Here is a 27837-nt window from a genome sequence, read left to right as displayed (position 1 = left end):
GCTTTTTCAGGGAGTTTCTTGAGCAGATGGTATAGTTGCTTTTGGTAACCCTCAGTAGGATCAGAGGGTAATGACTTGTAGAATGTCGTGTTAGAGAGCTGCCTAGCAGCCTCTCATTCATATTCCGACCTATTTATGATGACGACAGCACCTCCTTTGTCAGCCTTTTTGATTATGATATCAGAGTTGTTCCTGAGGCTGTGGAATTACACAGGCACAAAACAGGTGCAATAGAATCATAATCACTCTCTTTAGCTTCCTCTAAGATAAGGTCTGCTATAAGGAGAAATCCCAAAGAAATGCATATTCTTACTCAAGTTCTTACCCAGCTGTCCTGTTAAACCAGGACTATCACACTGTTATATAAAACAAAAATAGTCTTATTGCAGATGTGGTCTGCCCCAACTTAAATGAATAGCTATAAAATACAGATAAGTTTTGGGATAGAAAACCCATTCCTTCCAGAAAAAAAAATCTGTCTTCCTTAAATAAGAGTTCTTTACCACAACCCCCACAAACCCAGGTCAATACAAGGGTTCATCTTCCCGCTAATATATTGTTGCACCATGGACCAGCTGGGACTTAGAATCTGAAGGGATGATCTGACTCATCATCATCAATAATTCATATATAAGAAAGAGAAGTAGTGGCACAGAACTTCAGAATAGTATTTTATCGGTGAGTCCACTTTTTGGGTAGCTTAAATAATTAGAACTATGGAGACAGCTTTTATTAAACTTTCTTGGGTAAATACAGGAAAAGTGAAGCATGAGAATATGTTTTAACACGGTCTGAAAGGAAAGGCTGCTGCTCCTCACGCATCTATTATTCAAGTGAGTTATACTGCTCAGTAACCAACACCAAGGTATTGAAAGGGATTTCTCCCCCTTCCCACTCCCACACTTCTGCAAACAAATGGAAATTTATTTTCTTTTCACTCTTTTTTTTCTCCCCCTCTGGAAATCTGTTAACCTCAATGACTTTTCAAACTAATGTATTCCTTTTGATTTTAGAAACAGAACCATTCAAGCCAACTCTGAACTTTGGAGAGGAATATGTAGTGTAGAAAACAGACCCTTTAGACATAGGTTCAACCCTGTTTTAGAACAGAAGTCAAATTTCTCTAATGGCCATATACTAGCAATACACCACACAGTCTGATGTGATTATTAATAGTCATGCTTTGTGTTTCTATAGGATGTTCCTTCCAAGGATCTCAAAACACTCTACAAACATTAATTAAGCCCCTCAACCCTCCTATAAGGCATACAAAGATGTAAGGATTACCACTGAAATGCAGCCATCTAATGAATAGACACAACAGCTGGGTAACGGTGCACAGCAACTCCACATAATTGTTTAGGGCAGGTAATGAGGAAGAATACTCTTGAAATGAAATTGCAAGGGGAATCTAGTTAAACATAACATGATTATCCAAGCTGGACTTTAGACAAGGTTTAGCTCCTTTACTCTTGCAAACAGTACAATGGATCTTTAATTACAACAAATGGTCAGATCATTGATTTAATATCTAATCAGAAAGATGACATCATCTCCAGAGTAATGGTATCTCTTACCACTCTCATGGGGAACTAGATCAGTATTAACTCTGAGGCTAGCTGCTAAATCACCAATACTGCTCCTTGTAAAATATACTTGTTCTATGGAGATCTAGCCATATACTGCCTGGAACTGCTTAGTTACTGCTAAAAATCACAGCACAAAATGAGTATACCAGCTATAGGCCCATAGGAGAGGCCCAAGACTAGATAGTAGCAGTGTTGTAAATCAGGATTGGGCTGCAGTGGAAAAGCTTTCATAGCACTTGGCTGCCTGTTAACAGGTTTGCTAATATTTTTTGGGCCCCTCACTTTCATAAACAAGAAATCCAGACATAAATTTACAGGACAACAACAACAAAATCTGCAGTTTCCTAATAGTACCTCACAGCCATCAACTAAACTTGCAGAGAAACTGCATGAGATGCTGAGTACCTAAACTCACATTGACTTCAGCTGGAACTGATGAAACTCTGCCCCACTGTAGGTTTGGTCTCCATGTGTCTACTAGTACACATACCGTCAATTAGTTTTCCTTTCTAAATTGTTATGCTGTCTTAAAGGGGACATGTTTGGTGTTACCAAAGCTCAATTTTGTCTTGCACTGAGAAGGGCATTTTCTTAGGACTGATTTTTGGAGCGAGCAATCAAACAAATTCAAATTCTCTGTGTTAGATTGCATTAAGTTCTTCAGGGCTCCATATTTGAATAATGACACCATAAAGTCAATAGACCCTTTTATTCCACTGAAGTCACTTTACTGGCCATCCAGGATGCATTAGAAGCTATTCTGCCTGTCAGATATCTAATATACATTCTGATTAAATGACTTAAAACATAGATTCTGTTGTCCACTACAAAACAACTTCCATAAACTGGCAGAAAACGAATTGCCTTTTGGCATTTTATTGGGAAAATGTGTTAATTTGACAAAGGAAGAAAAATGGCAATGATTTGGAATGGGTATATTGGTCTTCTGCTGGAAAAAACATTCTCATTATTTTGGACCAAGTAGAAGCAAAAAAACTCACTGTGACTTATTAACTCTCTCCCCACCTTTGCAACTGCATATAAAACTGTGTAGATACTATGAGCTGTAGCTATTAGAAAGCCAAAACAATTTTTTTTACCTTTTATGATTTTAGACTAGCAAAGATTCCCAATTTAAAGCATTTTTATATCATGACTCTTACAGTCAATATGCAAACACATTCTTGTAAAAAATACAAATTCATTCATTTAAAAAAGTATATATACAGGGTTATTAAAATAAAATGTGTTAATTTAATTAAATATAAAGCTGCAAAATTTTGAACTGTATTCCAATAAAGCAACTATATATCTCCTAATCAGAAATTATGGGCCTGATTTTCTTCTTTCTTATATGGAGCAGATCAGAAGTCCTGCTTTTTAAAAAGATAGGTTACTAAGATCTGAAATATCAAAGGAAAATCTCAGCCTGAAACAGAGAAATGCCTTTTTGTGTCTGTGGTCCAAAATGAAAACTTGTTTTAATGTTGCTAACGTTTGTTTTTGTTTCTTTAATTTCTGAGTTTACCCAATGGTATGGGGCTGTAACCCAGTAAGTCTGTTTGCATTCTATCCAGTGAGTTCTGATGGCTAAGTGACACAGTTGTTTTAAAATGATGTTTACGGGTGACAGCTAAATAACAGACATAGTATGAAGCAGCAGCACTCAGCATTAAATCAAAACAAGATGACTTGCATAGCAAGAATGACTTCATCCACAGCTGACTGCTGTCTTTAGCTGTGCAAAGAGAAGTTATAGTATAGGCCCATACCATTTACAAGCTTCACAATTCTCTGCCAAGTTGTAGAGACCAAAGTAAACTTCTGGCAGGACTCCTACATACCATAGTAGTTAAAGACACTATCGTCCCACTCTGGTTTTGACTAAAAAGTTCAAGAGATTGATTTAAGGTTTTTTTCCTTCCCCCCCATTCTCTACACTTACTTGAGAACTTTATTTTTAAACATCATTTCAAAATATGTCATTCAAGTTTATCTACTGTCTTTTCACAAACCCCAATTTACGCTTGCTCATAATTTTATATTCCTAATAAGCCTCATTACTGATTAAAAGAGAAAAGTTAGCAAACAGTACCAGTACCCTGAAGTTTCCCAGCTGTGTCCTAGCAAAGCTCCACTAAGACACCTGCTTAGTTTTGCAGCATTTCTTTTTATTTCTTCTTATCACTCCACCCCCATAATTATATTGCTTTATAAAATAAATTCGCTTAGCCTGCTGATGTGTACTTGTATGTCCCACTATCCTTTTTAATTGGAACATTGTTGCGTGTTGGAGCAGTGTTAGAGCAGGAACTGAGAGTCAGGAGATCGTGGGCAAGTTGCTAAGACCTATATTTTCAAAAGTGACCACTGATTTTGGGAGCCTCCATTTTTGTGGGACCAATTTGAGACACCTGGTACCTGATTATCAGATATATTGAGCAACCAAAATCCCAGTTGAAAGTCAGTGGGGCCAGGTTTTTAAAGGTATTTAGGCACCTAAAGATAGGTACCTAGTGGGATTTTCAAAAATGCATAGGTGCCTAACAACCACTGGGAACAGGGCACCAACACACTTTTGAAAATCCCACTAGGTGCCTATCTGCATTTTTAGGCACCTAAATAGCTTTAAAAATCTGGCCCTGAGTACTAAGGGTACTCAGCACCTCTGAAAATCAAGCCAGAGATTCCTGATGTTGGGAACCCAAACTTTACAGACACATCTTACAATTTAGGCCTTGACCTTTCAGTACCTGAATTTTTCATCACTAAAATGAGGATGATAATAGGCCTCTGTGTACAGCACTTTAAGAACCTCAACTGAAAAGTGCTATAGTACATTTCAAAAGAGCAAGACTCTTCGCAGTCTATTTTGCTTCTTCTTTTTTTCTGTTTTACTTAACAAATGTCCTAGAAGCATCTCCTAACAGATTCAATTTGATCATTAGCATTTTTCTTGTTGACACGTGGTCTGTGATCTTGGGTTTGCTGCTTGCTTCACCAAGTTAGCATAGCAGCAAGTTTTGTATAGCTTGTTCCTGATGAGTCTTTTTGTTTAACATTACAGTAAACCACATTTGCAGGATATTTACAGATTTCAAAGCAATATGGTTTTATTGGCAATTACTATCTAATTGCACTACTGTTTTAGAAGATTTTTCTAGTAAAGAAAAGACAGACATTATTCAGTAAAGTGAGCATCAGTATGAAAAAAGGATAAGAAATGTGCCTATGGTATAGGATGGTATAGGGAGAAGAAAATAGTTCATGCATCTACTTGTGTCTAGAAAATAATGTTTGGAGCATGTAAACAACAGCAAACGAGAGAACCTGAATTAGAACATATGCTAACATTACAACCCCACAAAAAATAGTTAATAATAATAATTTATTAGATATGCTATTCTAATCAATTTCAATATAATAGATTTCTGTGTGAAATGAATTTTCCAGTCATTTACAACCTCCTATATCACTGTTTTAATATCCAAATCCCTTATTAGTTCTCATCCAGATCTTACTATAATATCTTTATAAAAAAACGTAATGTGTATATATTATATATAGATCTTAAATAACACAGCTAGTAAGCTTTAAGTGGTACATTCATGCTATGAGAAAATATTATTGTAGCAGATGATCTTGTATGCATTCATTTTCAATTGTTTTCCCATACATTTTCTTGAAATTTTTGCAAAATATTTGTTTGAAGAAGCATTTCTTCCCAAACCCAGAGGGGCTGGGGGCATTGAGGAGACAACAGACGAGTGGGCAAATCCCAAGCACAGCGCTCAGCTTGATTAGCCAAACTGGGCACTTGGCAGAATCCGCCCACCCTTGCCATGTAAGTTATTGCCACCTAAAGACTGGAAGAGACACTGCAGCTCCTGTGTCATTCCCCTCTAGAGGCTAGGAAGATCCAAGTGGCCCAGCAGCACCACTTCCCTTGCCATCAGTATCTCAGCCATACTACACGAGGAGTCCCTGAAGGCAGAGCTCTCTGCTGCACAAACCCTGCAGAGCCCACCACCATTTTGCTGCAGGAGCAGGATTTGTCCATTTAAGTTAATGGATGTTTCGCCACTGACTCTAATGGGAGCAAGATCGGATCCTCAGTATCCTTCTGGAGCGAACCCTCTGACCATAATGGTTGCAGCATTGACTGGTTTCAGACAAAAACGAATTAAGGATGGCTTCTGTAACATGAGCACTGTAGGGCTGGTGGGGAGAAGAATAGCCTAAAACTCTGGAGTGGTGAGAAGGAAAAGGCTTCCTCCCTTATAGCTTCTCTAATGCAAATCTATCTTGCAGGCAAGTAACATTACAATAATTTCCATGTATATATAATGTAGGAACAATCCTGCGGTGGCAGGGAGACTAGATAATTGCTTCTAATGTCTATGATTCTATAAAAGGATTATACTTCTCTGTGTGAAGCACCATGTTTAACAGATAAATAACTGTCCGCCAGGGGCCCCAGTGATAGTGCTGGGCCCTTCCAGGTGCCCCAGGAATAGTACCAAGAGCCTCCCAGAGAGATTCTTGGACCATTAAAAATAACTGCTGAATAACATTGAAAAAGAAGTTGATCTCCAAAGGAGAAAACTATCTTTCAAACGGAAATATCTAACCATCAGCAGCAAATGACATACAATTACAATCAGACCGAATTACCGTTCATTTGTTTGTTAGTTAGTTTTAAATTGCCTCTAGTAAAATCACACACACACACACACAAAACTCCATTAACTTTGAATTGAAGTTGCTCAAGTGTATTTCCTCACAACACCACAAAAACTAAAAGTGCAAGGAAATCATAAGCTAAGGCAAAGTCCACACAAAACACAGTACCAGACTCCAACAATTTGCTTAGAAACAGCATCTGAAAAAAGGTTAGACTTGTCAAAAAACAAATTCAAAATGGGTTCATTTTTAAATGCTTAGAACTCTAATTAATGGATTTACTTATAAATTCTCAGATAAGTGCACCCATCTACTCACAGAGTGAGTGCTGTACAGTGTGTGAGGAGACACACTATATTATATATACATAACACACAGTTAAATGCAAATCTCAATGCTTTATGGAGACATTCGGGTGCATACCTACTACATTGGCAGATTTGGTATGTTCTGCTTGAGGCACTGCATTTAAAATGTCAAACATGCCATAGTGAACAGGCCTTACTTGTTTTCGTTGCTGGCATCATACCGAGGCATGGGGTCAATATCGTTGCTATTGACATCATAGCTGGCGTTCGAATCCTGTAATCAACAGAAAAAAGAGAGAGAGAGAGAGAGAACCAGTTTCTCATTAATTAGACATTGACTCATGTGGCCCACATACATTCTTCAGCAGGTTTCTACAAGAGAGTAATTGGGTTAACTAACATTCCTGAGGTTTTGTGATGTTTTAGGAAAGGATTATATGTTCAATAATTACAGGATTTACATTTTTAAAATTTTGTTTTGGAAAGGGTGGAGGATAACAAATACATTAGACAAAAGTATTTTTCCAACAACCATTATAAAATAGGAAGAGCTGTTTGTCACATATGTAAATTTATTACATAAAACCCTATACTCCTCCTCTGAGACCTCTGTATATAACACCTGAAAAAAAGACTAGGTTTGCATTAAATTTATCTAGGTTCAATGACAATTGGATATAGTCTAAGAAAAGAAAAATTCCCAAAATGTTAGGAAGCAGATATCCTTTATATTCCTCTAAGAAAATATTCCCACATAGCGTTCAAATACATAACACAAACGATACCCTCTGGAAAAGAAGATACCATTTTAAACTGCCTTATATTTTCAGGGAGCATAACTATTTGTAATGTATGTGAAATGTGTGTTTTTCTCATATTTTCCGCATTTACCAAGATTCTTCCTGTTGAAAATAGTTTATAGTGCAAACAGTTGCTTGTTTCTGTGGCTTCTATTAACTGATGTGGTAGCATGTGGTGTGTTGACATGGCAAGCGGTTCCTTTTAATCTCTCCTTTGTTCAAAACCAGTTACCACATCCACCTCAAATTTTCCTGTTTGTAGCCACATAGAAGGCATTTGTCATCAAACCAGTGAATTGCCCTGGGGGAATTCCTCACTGGCAGGGGGAGAAGGTGGGGAAGGGAGTAAATAGCTGCATTTACATTCACTGGAAGGATAGGACTGGGATAAAGTTAGTGGCATCTGATACAATCTCAGCTGTTCTATGAGGGAGGAAAGTTGTACCTGACTTGTTTAAATAACCTATGATATGGGAATTAACATGAAAGATGTAGTGTATGTGAAGATCAAACGAATCTTAAATTGACAAATAAAGCTATATCCTGTCATTGATTTTTAGGCAGAACTTCCTGTTTTCAAAAGGGAGTTCATATACAGAATGGATGGCAGGATATGGCCCTAAGTGTGGCTAATTCAAAATCAATGGCTTAAGAACTGCGGACCCATCTCTAACTTTTTGGACTGGATGTTAATGACAGTGTCATCTCTATGGCCTTGGCTACTCTTGTGAGTTAGAGTACAATAAAGCAGCCCCGGGCGCCCTAGCTCGCTCCACGTCCACACTGGCAAGGCATGTAGAGCGCTCTGACTCCGCAGCTACAGCGCTGCTGGTACTCCACTTCGGCGAGAGGAATAACGTTTGCTGCACCCCTGCTGGAGCGCTGCGGCGCCAGTGTGAACGAGTTTGTTGCATTACTGTGCTGTGATCAGCCGCTGGAAACGTCCCATAATCCCCTTAAGTCAAGGGGCCACTCTTGTCATTGTTGTGAAATCGGCTGCAGGAATGAGGAAATGCCCTTTCAAAGCTCCGTTTCGGAGAAGCCGGCTGCTTATCAGCTCCGAGAAAAAGCAAACATTTACTGTTTGCTTTGAGTGAGTGAGTGAGAGGCGGGGGGTCTGAACTAACAAGACAGCATGCTGACACACTCTCAGCATCCCCAAAACCCACTCTCTCTCCCCCCACATACACACAACACACTCCCTGTCACCAGTGGCGGATTAATAATTTTGCCGCCCCTAGGCCGGGAAATAATTGCCGCCCTGGCCCCGCCCCGACTCCGCCCTGTTCCCGCCCCCATTCCAACCCCCTCCCCAAAGTCCCCGCCCCAACTCCGCCCCTCCCTTCCCCTATTGGATCCCTTCCCCAAATCCCCGCCCCCGGCCCCGCCTCTTCCCCCAGCGTGTGGCGTTCCCCTTCCTCCCCCGTCCCTCCCTGCCCCGCGAAACAGCCGTTTCGCAGCGCAAGCGCTGGGAGGGGAGAGAAACAGGACGCGGCGGCGCACTTGCAGAGGAGGCGGAGGTGAGCTGGAGCAGGGGGGCGGGGCGCGGAGGGGAGCTTCCACCCCTGCAAATTTGCCGCCCTAGGCCTAGGCCTTGTCGGCCTAGGCAATAATATGGCGCTGCCTGTCACACTCCACCCCACCCCACCCCATTTGAAAAGCATGTTGCAGTCACTTGCATGCTGGGGGGGATAGCTGCCCATAATGCACTGCTCCCAGTGCTGCTGCAAGTGCTGCAAATGTGGCCACGCCAGTGCGCTTGAAGCTGTCAGTGTGGACAGACTGCAGCACTTTCCCTACTGTGCTCTACGAAGGCGGGTTTAACTCACAGTGCTCTACATCTGCAAGGGTAGCCAGGCCCTCTGTCTTGAATGCTCTGTCAGGATGAAATTCACCTCTACAGCTAGAACCCTTTGTGCTGGCCCTCTGCACAAGAGAATTTCATCCCAAATGCACTATCTGTTTTCTTCACTGCTATTCATGTACAGCATGCACATTCCATTTAATAAAAAACAACAAGACACCCAAGGTTGTGCACTTCTGCATCATGACTATACCTGTGGCCTAGAATAATCACCCTAGCAATGCACTGCCCTGAGATTCTAAATAGCTTGAAAGGACAATGTCAGCTTTGATAAGACAAAAAGTTTACCTACCAAGAGAGAAGCCTCTCTGTACATTAAGCAAATATTCCTATTTATTTTAAACCAATTGTTTAAATGTGACAAAACACAAGCAGACAGAAAACCTATAAGGCCATAGGAAACTTACAATAAACAAAGGGCATGGTTCTCCTCTCATTTACAGTAATGTAAATTGGGGGTAACGTCATTGGAATCAACAGAGCTATACTGGCAAGACGCCAAAGTGTTGCAGATGAGTGCAAGTCACACATCTTTTTTTTCTTTACATTTTTTCTAGCCATAGGATGGATAGCTTGAACTTAAATAAATACTCAAGAGGATATCATTAAGTTAAGACCTTCAGGAATGGGCTGTTATCTCTCTAGATAAATATTTTTGGCCTACCAGGATTTATACTCTCCCTTTAGCTATATACTCTTGAAATTAGCACATGTGTAGCATATTCAAAAGCTCTGAGAGTGATGGTGGTGGGAAGACCACAGGTCAAAGTATTTAGATATGGGGTGAAAAATTATGAGATCATTGAATTCAATCCCCTCCTTATATTCCATAAGGATATAGATTCCTTATGGAAGACATATCAGATATTAAACTGACATTATACAAGATATTATCCTACAGATTATTTCCATATGAAAAAATATAACTTTTTGTAATTTCCTTCCTATTATTGTTGCTGTTATAGGAAATCTATTCTTTCTTTCTTTCTTTCTTTCTCCATCAACCAGAACAACACAGTCATCTTTCTACAAGCAGCAATCTTAATTCTGAATAATAAAACAGCATTCTGAACTACTGCAAAGACTCACATAATTCTGCATCAAGTCTGGGTGGGTTCTCTCAATGCCATCATCCAGGATGGTGATCACGACATTCTTTCCGGTGTAGCCTCTCTTCCAAGCACCTACTATGTTCATATCTGACTGACAGTGATGGGTGTTATCACTGCAGTGCTAAAGAGAGAAGAGGAGATAAATGCATTGGATGTTGGAGATAATTGAACAGTGGGGGGAGGGAGGGTTGGGATATTAGCTTATTCATTATCATAACCAATTAAATTATCAGCAGATGACTGTATTGATTTGAATAGCAGATACGGAAGATCAATGTCTTCATTAACAAATAGCAGGATAATTTAAAAGAAACACTAAATGAAATGGAAATCACTAGAGCTGCTTATTTCTTTTTAAATACCGAACAGTAGAAAAGGGCGGCTATTAGTTATGATGCCCAATTAGAAGCCCTGTATAAAATGAAACACTTTTTTTCCCCTGACCATTCAATGTGCTCATTGGAAATGTGCATTTGAATTTTTCAGCAAAACAAATCATATGTGGATAAAAGCAGACAAACGTCTGTAGAGAAACAGCCCTGGAAACAAAACCTGCTTTTTGGAGCCTACGTGCTGTATAATTTCTTTACTGGATGTCTGGAAACTAATCCAGATTCGTTTCTATCTACAAAAGAAGGCTTTTGGCAGGTTTTGTGCAATATCAGCAGGAGATGAGCAGCACTTAAGAACCTGTAACCAAAACAACCCTCTGAAAAACTTGCAGCTTAAGGTGCCTGATGAATTGTAGATGGCTACAAGTCAACATGTTGGGGTACAACTTGCTGAGGAATGGGTGCGGAGAGAAATTAGGGTACATAAAAAGTGAATGACTCTCCTCTGACATGAATACATCCCCCGTTTACGTAAAAAAATCTGGCTTGCTATGGAAATGAGAAATGACACTTGGGTATTCATATACCCCCACTAGCAAGTCTCTGACCCATACACAAAGTGGTTCCCTATGAAGCCCGAACCATTCAGACCCTCATCAGTGTTGCTTTTCTCCAACTCAGTGAGAGCAAGGAGGGGAAAAAAGAAGGAAAGAAAGAAAGAAATGCTTGAACCTAGTATCATAGCAACAGTAGCCACATGAAAGCTCTCAGCGTTCACTCCCCCCTCCCCATTTCCTTGCACATGCACCTCAATGTAATGTTTTAGCATTTTGGAAACTGTAAACAGTTCAAGTAAATAAAAAGGGACAGAGTCTGCCCTGACTTACACACGAGGGAGGAGAATGGGGTAACCCCACTGAAGACAATTTGTTAGCACAGAATGTGGTGTAAATTAATGTAAGATTACTTCTGAGACCGCTCTTACCACTGCCTCTTCTATTCACCCCCATGCACCTTGATATAATATACAAACCAGTGGCTTTCACAGTGTTTATTAGAGGTTACTAAAGCAAGTTTGCTATTAAGCATTGTATAAACATGGCATTTGTACAACTTTAGGGATCAACTCCAAAGAATGTCTAGATGAGGTTTTAAAGTAGAGTTATGTATATCATTCAAAAATGTGCAGACAGCTTGTTTTATAAGGTTAGCAACACTCTACACTTCCTTTTGTGCACACTTTGTGCAGTGACTGCTCAAGACTCTTTGTGATATACCAACAATAATAAAACAGCATTCTGAACTACTGCAAAGGCTCACATAATTCTGCATCAAGTCTGGGTGGGTTCTCTCAATGCCATCATCCAGGATGGTGTTATCACTGCAGTGCTAAAGATTATAACAGTGCTTCACACATAGAGTTCCCTTGTATTTTTCAAAGTGCACTACAGACTTCAACCAATTAATCTTCACAAAACAGCTGTGAGGTAGATAAATATGACTACTGCCATTTTACAGCTGGGAAAACGGAGACAGGAAGGGCGAAGTGATTTGCCCAAGGTCACAGAGCAAGTCAGAGGCAGAAGTGGGATGGGAGTTCCAGCCTCCCTGCCCCAGGGTCAATTTACTGAACTATGCTGACTCACCACTCCGAGATGATCATGCCTTGACATATTTACCAGACTCCTGTTAGCTAGAGGAGTAGACTTATTAGCCAGAAGCCAATACTAAAAGTGAAGTATTCTCCTGCAGGTGGGGAGGGGGAGGGGCAACACCTGGTAGGAAACACAGCACATAATCCCTCCAGTCTGACAAAATGCAGAAACTCCACCCTTCCTTTCTTCCTGGTTGTTGGGAATGAGGAAAGGGAAACATGACTCCCAATAACCAACATGCAACCCACCACTAGATCTTTCCTCCTCTCCTCCCTTTCATTGTTCCTAGGGTTGACCCTTTTCCTCTGGGGAAGAACTAGCAGTTCTGGCTGCTCTGCTTCTTGGTCTAGTCCGGTGGTTCTCCCAATCAGCACAGCTCAGCGGCCCATGTGACATCCTCGAGGCTATACGGGTAGTATTGGATGCGGCCCACAATGGTAAATAGGTTGAGAACCACTAGTCTAGTCTCACCACTCGCCCTGGGCAAGTGTTTGGGGGTTTGATTCCTATTCCCCTGAAAGGCCCTTGGACCTCTACCAGAAAATGACTCCTTTCTCCCTGAGGCCTTGGCTACACTGGCAATTCACAGCGCTCCACTTGCTGCGTTCAGGGGTGTGAAAAAACACCTCCCCTGAGCGCAGCGAGTGCAGCGCTGTAAAGCGCCAGTGTAATCAGCGCCTGCAGCGCTGCACGCTCCCTCGCAGCACTGCAAGCTATTCCCCTCGGAGAGGTGGAGTACTTGCAGCGCTGCGAGAGAGCTCTTGCAGTGCTGGCGGCGCGACTACACTCGCGCTTCACAGTGCTGCCGTGGCAGCGCTGTGAATCCGCGAGTGTAGCCAAGGCCTCAGTGATGTCAGCAGGCTGCCCATGCCTGAATATCTGCTTCTGGGGAAGCAGCAGAGGTTCTCATTGGTCTCTTTCCTGCACATATGTACAAAAAAGCAAGACAAGATACACCTACCGCATTAGTGAATGATTCACTGATTCTTCTAATATACTGGGCCAGATCCTGGCCCCCACTTTGTGCTCCAGCACTGGGAAGACAGCCAAACTAAATGGGTGGTCGGAGAATCCCCCAGCAAAGGAGAATCTCCAGCCAGTATAGAGCTGGCATATCTCTACACCCAGCCCATCCTTTGGCCATAGCATAGGTGGCATATAAGGGATGTAAAGGTGGTATAAAGCCACCATCGTTCCTATCCCCATCTTTGCCAAGCACATAACAACTGCAGCTGAAGATGCAGCTCATCTTTGTTAAAATCCATCCTTTCCTTTCAACCCCTACTACTAACAACATCTTTGTCATCACTCACCATGCCTATGGAGCCTCTTCGTCCTCTTCTCACCTCTCCCTCCTAGTCTAGGCAAAATGCTGCTATTAGAATCAACTTCCTCTCCTGCTGCTCTGACCAGTTCTCTGCCTCCATGCTCCCATCTCCTTCATTCTCTCTCGTCTCTGGCTCCCTTTCTTTTTTCCACATCAAATTCAACCTTCTCTCCACCACAAATCCTCTGCCCCACAATCAGCTCTTCTCACCCCAAATTTGCACCACAAACTGTACCCCACACTCTGAACTGGCATACCATTTTTCAGGCCAATCTGATTAGGTCTGTAGATTTTAAAGCAGTTTGAAAATTTAGCTTTTAACATAAATGCTCTTTCAACCTCAACTACAGTGCAGTTAAGCACCATCCCATAGTGCAATATGAGGAACAGCCTCCAACTTCTTGTCCACTATAAGTTCTCTCCTCCACCTCTTTAAATCTCTCCTTCAAAATCACTTCTAGCAAGAAATCTCCAGTACAGACTTCCATTCTATCATTCTTCCTTAACTGTATTGTGTTTAATCTTTATTTTGTGTTTCATATTCATCTGTCTGAATTACGTTATCAGATCCTTGGGACAGAGACTTTGTGTTTTAAATGTTTGAAAGCATTGTGTAGATTTACAGAGCTACCTAAATAATGAATAGTCATTAAAATAAGAAAGCAAGTGCCTAAAATTAATTGGACTTTGTGTCAATGGGCAAGTACTGAAGCATCTTATTAATGCGCAATAATGTCAGTGTATTTTCTCTGTTCCCCCTTTTTGGAATATGATTTTTTGTGTGTATGCAGTTGTAGTTTTTGCCCCCAGTCCTGCTTAACTTTACATAAGCACATGAGTTATCTTACTTCAATCAGTGGAACTAGTCAGACACACTAAATTAAATTTGCAGGATTGAGGCTTAATTTATCTTAATCTCTATTGATATGAAGTTCTAAGGATCATTTTTATTTTTGGTTGGCTATTTTAAAATATTGATTTTTAAAAATTTGATTAGTGGTCAAATCTATCCCAGCAGTAACCAGACCAAAAAAAACCAACCAAAAAAAAAAAAAAAAACCACAAAGAAACCCCACAACAACTAACTTTGTTAACATACAAAACCATGGGAGTGGCAGGTTTTTACCAGATCCATCCATGTAAGTATTGCTGATTGATTTCTCCACCTCCACCACAGAGAATAGGCAAGTACGTGGAATCCTACCTTCCCACAGACAAGTTAGTTTAGTCACAGTAAAAGAGCATCATTTTAGCTTTTGCCCACTGCCTGAAGGATATCATCGAAAGGAGTAACAACCCCTCAACCAATATAATTTGACTGAGTTTTTTAAAAAGCAGTTAAAGGATGATGTTTCTCTTTGTACTGTTTAACTGCAAAACGTTAATGACACTACAGTTAACTAACATTTAATCAGAAACCTCTGCAGGGGTAGAGAGACTCTTGTGTTCCAAAAATGCTTAGGAAGTGAGAAGGGTGTGTGACGGGTTGGATCACAGAAACCCCCTTGGGAGCTGTCACCCGATGTGCAAAGACTACCCCTGCTTCTTTTTTCCTGCCAGCTCAGGACTCCAGCACCCTGTCTTGCTGAGCCAGACACTCCCGTCTGCTGCAACACAGACCCAGGGTCTGAATCACTTGTCCCAAAGCTGCAAGTTTACCTGAAAACAGCTCACAGAAGTGTGCTTGTCTTTAGCACTCAGATGCCCAACTCCCAATGGGGTCTAAACCCAGATAAATCCGTTTTACCCTGCATAAAGCTTATGCAGGGCAAACTCATAAATTGTTCGCCCTCTATAACACTGATAGAGAGATATGCACAGTTGTTTGCTCCCCCAGGTATTAATACATACTCTGAGTAAATTACTAAATAAAAAGTGATTTTATTAAATACAGAAAAAAGGATTTAAGTGGTTCCAAGTAGTAACAGACAGAACAAAGTAAGTCACCAAGCAAAATAAAATAAAATGCGCAAATCTATGCCTAATCAAACTGAATACAGATAATCTCACCCTCAGAGATGCTTCAGTAAGTTTTTTCTCAGACTGGACACCTTCCAGGCCTGGGCACAATTCTTTCCCCTGGTACAGTTCTTGTTCCAGCTCAGGTGATAGCTAGGGGATTCTTCATGATGGCTCCTCTCCATCTCTCTGTTATCTTCCACCCCTTTATATATCTTTTGCATAAGGCGGGAACCCTTTGTCCCTCTGGGTTTCCATCCCCCCTCACTGGAAAAGCACCAGGTTAAAGATGGATTCCAGTTCAGGTGACATGATCACATGTCACTGCAAGACTTCATTGCCCACTTGCCAGCACACACATATACCGGGAGACTAACAGGTAAACAGCCATCTGCAGACAATGGTCCTTGTTAATGGGAGTCATCAAGATTCCAAACCATCATTAATGGCCCACACTTTACATAATTACAGTAGGCCCTCAGAGTTATATTTTATATTTCTAGTTTTAGATACAAGAGTGGTACATTTATACAAATCGGATGATCACACTCAGTAGATTATAAGCTTTGTAATGATACCTTACAAGAGACCTTTTGCATGAAGCATATCCCAGTTACGTTATATTCACTTATTACCATATTTTTCTAAAACTATCCCAGTTACATTATATTCACTTATTATCATGTTTTTATAAAACCATATAGACTGCACAACGTCACAGGGTGTTTTGAGGAAAATTACTGATCTAGAACTTCCCTCAGACTTGCAGTTCAAGTCTCATAGAGGTGAGAGGCCAAAAGAATCACTTGGATGTGGACAGTTTGGAAGCTATTCCTGCAATTAAGAAACAGACACAGTGTTTAAAAGAAGTGATTCAGCTATTAAAGGGGTTTTCTGTTATCTGCTACATTCTTTCAATGCCAGACTTGCCTGGAGTTTTGTAGTTATTGTGTTACATCCTCTCTCATAAGAATGGCCATACTGGGTCAGACCAAAGGTCCATTTAGCCCAGTATCTTGTCTTCCGACAGTGGCCAATTCCAGATGCTTCAGCAGGAATGAACAGAACAGGTAATCATCAAGTGATCCATCCCCTGTCGCCCATTCCCAGTTTCTGGCAAAGAGGCTAGGGACAGTGTCCCTAGCCACTGATGGAGCTATCCTCCATGAATTTATCTAGTACTTTTTTGAACCCTGTTATAGTCTTGGCCTTCACAACATCCTCTGGCAAGGAGTTCCACAGGTTGACTGTGTTGTATGAAGAAATACTTCCTTTTGTTTGTTTTAAACCTGCTGCCTATTAATTTCAATGGTGACCCCTAGTTCTTGTGTTATGAGAAGGAGTAAATAACATTTTCTTAATTACTTTCTCTACACCCATCATGATTTTATAGACCTCTATCATATCCCCCCCTTAGTTGTCTCTTTTCCAAGCTGAAAAGTCCCAATCTTATTAATCTCTCCTCATACAGAAGCTGTTCCATTCCCCTAATAATTTTTGTTGCCCTTTTCTGAACCTTTTCCAATTCCAATATATTTTTTGAGATGGGGCAACCACATTTGCATGAAGTATTCAAGATGTTGGTGTATCATAGATTTATATAGAGGCAATATGATATTTTCTGTCTTATTATGTATCCCTTTCTTAATGATTCCTAACATTCTGTTCGCTTTTTTGATTGCCGCTGCACATTGAGTAGATGTTTACAAATGTAGCTCATTGTCATTATCATTATTTTAACATTTTCTGCCTGGTGTGCTAATTTCAGGTCTGATACTGGCTATATCCAGTTATGGATCAATATCAAAAAGGAATCGATAGACTGAGGAACCAGTAATCATCTTAAAGTCAATATCTTGTGAAATTCCAGAGCCAAAAATGAATTTAGAGGAAAGCTATATAAGGCATTCTATTCTGTCTTTGACAAGTTTTTAACAGCCCATCTCTCATGAATTGTTGATGTTATGCCCTCTGAAAGCTATCACATGGCACAAAGCACTGGTTTCCAGCAGTTCTTGAGTTAACAGTGGTTAAAGATCATGTCAAAGATCTGGCAGATTTAGAACTAATTTGGTAGAACAGTACAAGTACTTTAAAGCCCAGTAAATGTTCCAACCATTAGCCCCCCCCCAACCAGAAATTAACAGGGAAAAAAGAACCTTGTAAAAAGACGGGCTCTTCCTGATTTTCACATAGAACAGTAGTAAAAAGAGTCTTGCCACAGGCAGTAGACCTTGCAGTTTATGGTACACATTCTTTAGGTCTAGGAGCTTCATCCACTGTACTATACAGCATGGTAGAATATATGATGTGGTAAAGTTGCACAGGGTCACACAGGTAGAACAGTAAGAATGGTCAAGGGCAAATTATTTGGCCTTGATCAACCCCTAAAATCCATGCATAGAGGGGACAGAACTGCATGGGGTCAAGAGGTGGGTCTTGGTTAACCAAGGGGTTGTCAAGGGAAGAGACCTTCTGCCTCTTCTGTGAGAAGAAATTCAGTGTTGGACATCTGGTTAACCACTAGCTGCCAGGATGGTCAGTACATATATGCAAGCAGCAGAGTTTAGTTGCTCTTAGCTTTAGTGGAGTTGGCTTACTGGTGCCAGGTTCAAGTTCAAGTTCATTTGGTACTTTTGATATGAAACAAGCTTCATTTTGAATGGAGGGGAGGAAACATCAGTTACCACAGTGAAGGATGACCTTCTAAAAGTCTAAATAGATAGATAGATCCACTGTTAAAATGGCCCATATAATTCAATATAAACAAAGAAAACATGTTTTCAGTAACAATATAACTCAGGAATGAATGAATTCATTTTTCTTCATCTTTTCAAATTAGGCAGTTAGTAAATTGTGTTTACTAAGGGATAATATTTTTAAAAATAATGCTTTTTTTCCAAGAGTGTTTATCACATTTTGAATGTTGAGTAGAAACTCTTCCATCAGAGCTAGCAATAAATGAAAGGGGGATATTAATGATTAGGAGGAGTTTTTGCAGGAAATAAATATTTTAGTTTTCGTAAATATAATCTAATATTTATTGCATGTTAAATAGGAAACACTGTCTGCATAGAAACTTCTTTTCCTCTGAGTTTCACCCCTGAACAGTTTTGGATCACAGCATTTTAAAGGCCTATAGAAGTTGGAGATATTATAGGGACTGATTCATCTCATGCTTGAGATGCTTTGGATTAACTAGTATTTGACGTCTGAAACAACACATTTTACTGAACTGCTACTTTTTCCCATCTGGGTCTCTTTCCAATGAAATATTTGAAAAATATACAGTATTAAATATTTAACATCAAATTCATCCCAGGTATAACTTCAACGTATTTGACTGAGTTACACCGGAGATGAATTTGGCTCTTGACCTTTATTGATTTTTCAAATAAACAAGTAAAATATATTTAGAGGCCAGTGGGAGGAAACAAATCATAAACATACGTTATTTGATAAGTTTGTTTAAACAGAGAAGCAGAACAGGGAATCAATGTAAATGGATTCCTTATATTTATAGAACTATCTATTGGCTACAGGGAAACAAGAACAAGACAACAGAACCTAATTTATCTCTATGAAAAAAATGAGTACATGACTCAGGTTACTCTGTGACTTGACACTAAACTTCAGGTTTTCCCAAAAGGAGAACAATTCAGAATATAGTTAGCTCACATATACACTGAGACTATTCTATCATTTCTCATTACTGGAAATTTTTAAATAAAGATTGGATATTTTTCTGAAACATCTGCTCTGGTTCAAACAGAAATTAATTTAGGGAAGTCCTCTGGCCAGTTATACAGGAAGTCAGACTAAATAATCGTAATGGTTCCTTCTGGCCATATAATTTATGAATCTATTCTACCAAGGACTTTAGGTTCAAAGCTTTTCTTGGGGGCTAAATTTATGTACTAGTTTATCAAGTATTCATATTTATTTGGTGATAACTAACCTTGCGACTATACACACACAGATTTGCTGCATGTTGACTGATAGTATCATCAGCTCCATGATACCACTAAATTAATTTAATTATTAAATTAATTACAGTTCAAGTATAAAACCAAAAAAAAAAGTCACTATTAAGGCAAAATGTTTGGTCTGAAACAATGTTCGCTAAATTCCTTTTGAAAAAAGGGAAACAGTGCATCATATGATACTGTTCTGCAGTAAAACATGCAGGAGGTAAACCTAGCAAAAAATATTTACTAATGCTCCCCGCATGTGGGGTGAGTTTTGAGATCACAGAGGGGGTTGGAGATGTAATTTACCAATCCTGTGGATCCTAGGAATTCATGAAGAAAGAATCCATCTAGACCCATGGATTCAGAGCCTTATTTGGGGCTCTGTGGCACCATCCTTTACTTGAGGATGCTTCCATTATACATATACCCTACTCCCCTCAGCCTGGGGGGACATCAGAGTGGATCAGAAGTTAATGCTGTTTTCACCTGCTTTAACTCCAGTCTAAGAAAAACTGTGGAAATCCTGTTGGAAGGAGCATATGCACAGAGTGACTGCTCCCTGCCCTGAATTGTGCAGCCTCACCCAGAGTGGTGTTATTCAAGAAGGGGGAATTATTCCACAAATACATCATTCTTTCCATTCTGCCATTTTTGTGGTTTTTATGTGACCGCCATTAGTTCCCACAAAAGTAAGAAGTATTGGAGAATTTTATCGAGAGTCTCATGACATATTGTCCTTTTCTTAAAGTGCCATGGAGTCATGTGATTACACGAAACTCATATTTCACATTTTAAAATTCATGCCTTGTTTGCCCTGAATGACTCTATGATGACCAGAAAACTATTGAAATCAGAAGTGAACCCTGCGAGGTGGGAGTGTCCCAGAGCTCGGGCTGTAGCCTGTGCCCGAATGTCTGCACCACAATTAAACAGCCCCTTAGCCTGAGCCCTGCAAGCCCAGGTCAGCTGGCATGGGCCAGCTGCGGATGTCTAATTGCAGTTTAGACATACCCTCTTAGGCCTTATCTACACTTGCGGTGGCATGCAGGATATGTGTAGCTACATGCCACAGAGAAAAGCAGGCCTCATCCACACTGCAATGTGTAGCTACATGCAGCAGTGAAAGGCTCTGGCAGCAGGGAAAGGATCCAGCAGCTCTCAGAGCAGCCAAAGCCTTTCACTGTGGTGGGAAACGTCTCGAGCAATGAGGAGGCAGCAGTGTAGTGTAGGTGTGCGCGGCAGTGCTTGGACATGTAGAGAGATGTGTAGGGTATGTACCGTAAAGTTCTGGGCATGTCTTTACTCACCTAAGCAGTGTCTCACTCCTATGTATACCTGTGCTGGGAGGTGTGCAGTGTCTGCAAGCTACATGCCAACATCACTGTAGTCATAGCCTTAGTGCTACATCAAGTTGTTTTGAGAGTGTGGTGGGGAGTAGAGTATGGAGGGTTTTAGTTGTTTTTTCCCTTAGGACTTCCTTGTCCTCAAAAATTGTATTGCTGTAGCTATATCAGTATAGCAGTACAAAGGTGCTTTATACTAGTATAACTTATTCCTGTAGGGAAGGGGGAAAAGCTATACCAGTATAAGGCACCAGTATAATTGCGTCCACAGTATACCAATATAATTATTTTGGTAAAAGCTCACATCCCTAACTGACATAGTTATACTGGTACAAAATCTATGTGTACACCAGGCCTTATCTTCTGAAAGAAAGGAGATACAAACAGCTTTATTTATCAATAAGAGTCTTTACACTTTTCAGAGATCACCAATGTCAGGGAAAGAAAAGAGAGGTGGTGGGTGACAGGAACGCTCAGAACAGAGTTCAGAGATCAGAGCATAATGAAGCAGAGGAACACAATACACGCCCAGAAATTAATCTACAGTACAAATTACTATTGTCATAATCATTGATTCTTGTCTCGTTTCTATAGTATTTTGCTTTGTGTTACTGTTATGACCTTGTCTCTTGGAGGCCCCTTGTTCCCTTTACTCGTCATCATTCACTCTGTTCATTCACACAATCTCGCCCCTGTTGGGAGGAGAACCTTCACCTCCACAGCTTCTGTCAAATAGAACTGACTTCTTGTATCCATCCCTCTGCCTTATCTCCTGTCAAATCTTGGCTAACATATCTTTTCTCCCTTATTCATGCCTCTTCATTTCACCTTCACTTTGTTGTTATTTTCAGCTTTATGGCTGTATTATTTAACTGTGTAAATTGTTGTAGGATACAATTTGTATGAAAAATACCGTACAAGGTAAAGTGGCAGCATAATAAAAGGAAGAGAAAAGAAAACTCTCATGGAAATGTAACAAGTCTGTGCCATAGAGAGAATTTCAGCTTTTTTTTTTTAAGCTATTATATTGTATCATGTAAGTATGCGACATGTTTTAAAGATATTTTCAATTTACTTGATATAATGTAATGAGATTTTTGGAGCTATTAAGGACATCTTGTAAATTTGTAAGCAGACAATTTGGAAATTGCACATTATTTACTCAATACTACAACCACTCACAACAAGGTAAATGGAGGGTTTACCATGTCAGTTTGTACTTTGAAGCTATCATGATGATCACACAGATAGTCAAATTCATAATGTTAAGAAAATGTTACTGATTATGCACAGTTTCAAGTTTTAAATATGAGTACCTTGGCAATCATTAAATACAATGGGCCAAGTGCATTCTGTAGAACAGGGAGATTTAAAATGTACCTCCCTGCACCATCTTCCCAAAGCTGAAATCAATCATAGAGCAAAACAGAGTAGGAGGAAAAATGTAAATATAAAAATGTGAATGATGATAGCGTCATAGAAATGTAGGGCTGGAAGGGACCTTCAAAAATCATCAAGTCCAGCCACCAGTGCTAAGGCAGGACCAAGTAAACCTAGACCATACTTGACAGGTGTTTCTCCAACCTGTTTTTTTGCAACTGCATCACTTTGTTGACTCATATTCAATTTGTGATCTACTATAACACCAAGATTCTTTTCAACATTATTACCACCTACCCAGTTATTCCCTATTTTGTAGCTGTGCATTCGATTTTTCCTTCCTAAGTGTAGTAGTTTGCACTTGTCTTTATTGCATTTCATCTTGCTGATTTCAGACCAATTCTCCAATTTGTCAAAGTCATTTTGAATTCTAATCTTGTCATCTTCTAGCTTAGTGTCAACCACAAATTATATAAGCATACCCTCCACTTCATTATCCCAGTCATTAATGAAAATATTAATTATAATTGGGAGTTAAAAATGTTTTATTAGATACCAAATGAATACAATTCTGCAATCTTGCAAGTAGGCTTCTTACTTTAAAAAAATCCTAGTTAAGAAGGGAAGTGAAAGTAAAAAAATATATATATATTTTTTAAAATATAAAACAAATGGAAAATTGGGAAGTTGATAGCAATGAGTACAAATAGGCAGTTATGCAATGCAGACAATGGATAAAGGAAGCTAAAGGTATAATCATAAAATCTACAGCCAATAGGATTAAGGATAATAAAAAAGTATCAGAGGGGTAGCCGTGTTAGTCTGAATCTGTAAAAAGTAACAGAGGGTCCTGTGGCACCTTTAAGACTAACAGAAGTATTGGGAGCATAAGCTTTCGTGGGTAAGAACCAGGGATTTCGTCTTGACCCAATGTTATTCAATATCTTTATCAATGATCAGGAAGAAAATATAAAAATATTGCTAGTAATCTACAGATGACTCAAAACTTGCTGGTTACAGATCAGTTACAATTTGTCTAGGTCACTCTGGACCCTATCACTACCTTCCAGTGTATCTACCTCTCCTCCCATTTAGTGTCATCTGCGAACTTGCTGAGGGTGTAATCCATCCCATCATCCAGATCATAAATGAAGATATTGAACAAAACCAGCCCCAGGACCGACCCCTGGGGCACTTTGCTTGATACCGGCTGCCAACTAGACATCGAGCCATTGATCACTACCCGATGAGCCCTACGATCTAGCCAGCTTTCTATCCACATATAGTCCATTCATCCAATCCATACTTTTTTAACTTGCTGACAAGAATACTGTGGGAGACCGTATCAAAAGCTTTGCTAAAGTCAAGGTATATCACGTCCACCACTTTCCCCATATCCACAGAGCCAGTTATCTCATCATAGAAAGCAATCAGGTTGGTCAGGCATGACTTGCACTTGGTGAATCTATGTTGGCTGTTCCTGATCACCTTCCTCTCCTCCAAGTGCTTCAAAATGGATTCCTTGAGGACCTGACTTCTAGATTAAAAAATTAGAAGTCTCCAAGGAAAAAGCAATCTTCTAAGGAGACAGGAAAGTATGCACCCAGGCATTCTGTTGCACCCGCAATATAATCCTTTTGCACTGTGACAATCTAAGCTCATTTTGGGAGTGTACCTGCTGTGGAAGCCAAGACCACTTTTTGTACTAATCTGGCTCTTGAAAGTTGCACATAAAATAATCCACAAAACCAAATAACACTCAATTGCAATGAAATAACAGGTCTACTTAAACATAAGATGATACATACATTCAAGTGAACAGGTTCAGGACAATGAGAAGCAAATTAATTTTGATTTGTGGGACATTAAAACAGAACCTGGGCCCTGATTCAGCAGAAGTGTGTGATTAACCTTAAGCATGTGCTTAAATACAGTTCTGTTTAGCAAAGCCATTAGGTATGTGCCTAAGTCCCATTGAAGTCTACATGACTTAGTCTTATGGTTAAGTACTATGCTGATTTGGGGCTCTGGTCAATTTTTTCATTGACACAGTGAATATCAGGGTTTTCCCTTTTTTATTAGCAAGCAAAGCCAGCATTTTCCTTTCCTTTTACTTTTTCAGCTACTTGACCCCAGTTAACCTGTACCCTTTGACTTAAGATGCTGCAGATGGAAGTATTTAACTAGCAGGGAAAAAAGGAAACTAGGTGAGAACCTTTCTATTCACGATGAATGCTTTACTTGACTGCCCTGTATATATACATATACATTTTTTTCAAACCAGCCTATGAATCAAATGAACAACTTGATCTGCCAGCAGCAGCATGACTGCAATTGTAAGGCTGCTAGCAAGAAAAGAAAAAAAATGTAGAAAGCTGTCATTTCATGCCTGACATTGTTAATGTGATCTCCCTTATTTGAAACAAAAAATAAAAAAACCCTTCTCATGACTGTCTGGTATTAAACACGGTGACTGTTTAGATGGTGCAGAAAATAATTCTCAATATATACATCTGCAGTTAAATCATCCCTTAGCCCTCCCACATAATTGTTTCAGGTTTTAGTCAATCTGTGTTGCTCCCTGCTTGTCTGAAGATAACAAGGGTCTTAAACTGTGTTCCTTGCAGGGTCACCCCCTCAGACACACACACATGTGTCTGTTAGGCAGTTCCTGTGGCATGTCTGAAAAGAGAAGAACTTCTCGGCCTCAGGTTTATTTTTCCTATACTGTAAATTCCTTCATTGAAAATAGCCAATGAATCAATCCTTCAAATGAAATATCTCCGTTAATGGAAATAACTGTACCACAGGATAGGCCCAGAGGCATGTTTCTGGCCCACTGTCTCTGGATAAGTGTGATCACAATTCTTCCACATCTACCTCATAAACATTTGTAATTTTAATGTCAGAGGAGAGAAAATACCCACACATGGTAAACAACAAAACCTGTATCCAGTCTGAGAGAATAAAACAGGAACATTTCACATTTTTACTGGCTGTCTCACTGGCCACAATTGTGCAACCTGTTCATTAAATAAAAAGAATGGGCCAAACTTCTGGTGAATTTGGCCCAATGTTTTGGAAGGATAAACAAATGAAAAAAGAGCAGTACATGACAGTCGCACCCCTTTGGAATTGTGCAATAGTTTCTCTTTTGGAGTCCGTGCCATTTACAAGCAATGGGGAAACACAGAAGTCAAAAAGATGGAGAGTGCAGCATTAGGGTTAGGGATTAAGTGGGATTTTGCCTGTTCCTAGAGAAGGGCAACAAAGGTGTGACAAGATTATGATGATCAACAGATGGCTCAGGCAGTGGTGCTATAAGGAGGGCTTTGGGATGTATGGCCACTGGGAAGCATTCATGGACAGAGGACTGTTCTCTCGGGATGGACTTCACCTGAGGAGGGAGGGAAATAGACTTCTAGGATGGAGGCTGGCACAACTGATTAAGAGAGCTTTAAACTAGGAATTTGGGGGCGATGGTTGGGAGATGTTCAGGTAATCTCCATGACGGATTTTAACGTTGAAAGGGAAGAAAACGAAGTAAGAAAGGATACCACCGTGGGTAGGAGAATGAACATAAGGAGGAAAGGTAGTGTAGATATCAGTCTAATAGGTGATACTGGCAGTAGAATGTCTGTGCCTAATCGGGTAAAGAATGTGAGAGAAGCCAAACAGCAAAAATTAAGATGTTTGTACATTAATGCGAGGAGCCTAGGTAACAAAATGGAGGAACTAGAGTTATTGGTGCAGGAAGTGAAACCAGATATTATAGGGATAACAGAAACATGGTGGAATAATAGTCATGACTGGAGTACAGGTATTGAAGGGTATGTGCTGTTTAGGAAAGACAGAAATAAAGGCAAAGGTAGTGGAGTAGCACTGTATATCAATGATGAGGTAAACTGTAAAGAAATAAGAAGTGATGGAATGGATAAGACAGAGTCTATCTGGGCAAAAATCACATTGGGGAAGAAAGCTACTAGAGCTTCCCCTGGGATAGTGCTTGGGGTGTGCTATAGACCGCCGGAATCTGATCTGGATATGGATAGAGACCTCTTTAATGTTTTTAATGAAGTAAATATTAATTGTGTGATCATGGGAGACTTTAACTTCCCAGATATAGACTGGAGGACAAGTGCTAGTAGTAATAATAGGGCTCAGATTTTCTTGGATGCGATATCTGATGGATTCCTTCACCAAGTAGTTGCTGAACCAACAAGAGGGGATGCCATTTTAGATTTGGTTTTGGTGAGTAGTGAGGACCTCATAGAAGAAATGGTTGTAGGGGACAACCTTGGTTCGAGTGATCATAGAATCATAGACTATCAGGGTTGGAAGGGACCTGAGGAGGTCATCTAGTCCAACCCCTTGCTCAAAGCAGGACCAATCCCCAGACAGATTTTTGCCCCAGATCCCTAAATGGCCCCCTGCAGGATTGAACTCACAACCTGGGGTTTAGCAGACCAGTGCTCAAACCACTGAGTTTTGAGGGTATGCTTATATAATTTGCTCAAATCCCTCCACCCTTAATAGCTAATTCAGTTCAAACTAGATGGAAGGATAAACAAAAATAGATCTGGGACTAGGGTTTTTGATTTTAAAAGGGCTAACTTTAAAGAATTAAGGAAATTAGTTAGGGAAGTGGATTGGACTGAAGAACTTGTGGATTTAAAGGCGGAGGAGGCCTGGAATTACTTCAAGTCAAAGTTGCAGAAACTATCAGAAGCCTGCATCCCAAGAAAGGGGAAAAAATTCATAGGCAGGAGTTGTAGACCAAGCTGGATAAGTAAGCATCTCAGAGAGGTGATTAAGAAAAAACAGAAAGCCTACAAGGAGTGAAAGATGGGAGGGATCAGCAAGGAAAGCTACCTTATTGAGGTCAGAACATGTAGGGGAAGTCCAAAAGCCATGTAGAGTTGGACCTTGCAAAGGGAATTAAAACCAATAGTAAAAGGTTCTATAGCCATATAAATAAGAAGAAAACAAAGAAAGAAGAAGTGGGACTGCTAAACACTGAGGATGGAGTGGAGGTTAAGGATAATTTAGGCATGGCCCAATATCTAAACAAATACTTTGCCTCAGTCTTTAATGAGGCTAATGAGGAGCTTAGGGATAATGGTAGGATGACAAATGGGAATGAGGATACGGAGGTAGATATTACCACATCCGAGGTAGAAGCCAAACTCAAACAGCTTAATGGGACTAAATCGGGGGGCCCAGATAATCTTCATCCAAGAATATTAAAGGAACTGGCACATGAAATTGCAAGCCCATGAGCAAGAATTTTTAATGAATCAGTAAAGTCAGGGGTTGTACCGTATGACTGGAGAATTGCTAACATAGTTCCTATTTTTAAGAAAGGAAAAAAAAGTGATCCGGGTAACTACAAGCCTGTTAGTTTGACATCTGTAGTATGCAAGGTCTTGGAAAAAATTTTGAAGGAGAAAGTAGTTAAGGACATTGAGGTCAATGGTAATTGGAACAAAATACAACATGGTTTTACAAAAGGTA

At 40.0% G+C, this 27837-nt stretch overlaps 1 protein-coding gene across 3 annotated transcripts in view; it reads right to left on the bottom strand.

The window, feature by feature from the left end:
• PCSK5 (proprotein convertase subtilisin/kexin type 5) overlaps nt 1-27837 on the bottom strand; it is a 295761-nt gene that overhangs the window by 189384 nt on the left and 78540 nt on the right. For all 3 annotated transcript variants that reach the window (XM_065407021.1, XM_065407022.1, XM_065407023.1), the window contains exons 4-5: nt 10334-10477; nt 6778-6854 (exon numbers count right to left, since the gene is read on the bottom strand). In XM_065407021.1, coding sequence (XP_065263093.1) covers nt 6778-6854; nt 10334-10477 — 221 coding nt within the window. The remainder of the gene's footprint in view (nt 1-6777; nt 6855-10333; nt 10478-27837) is intronic.

Source organism: Emys orbicularis, chromosome 6, assembly GCF_028017835.1.
Source record: "Emys orbicularis isolate rEmyOrb1 chromosome 6, rEmyOrb1.hap1, whole genome shotgun sequence".
In the NCBI taxonomy this organism is placed as follows: domain Eukaryota; kingdom Metazoa; phylum Chordata; order Testudines; family Emydidae; genus Emys; species Emys orbicularis.
Note: the sequence above shows the minus strand (reverse complement) of the source record. Positions and strands in the feature narration are given on the sequence as shown.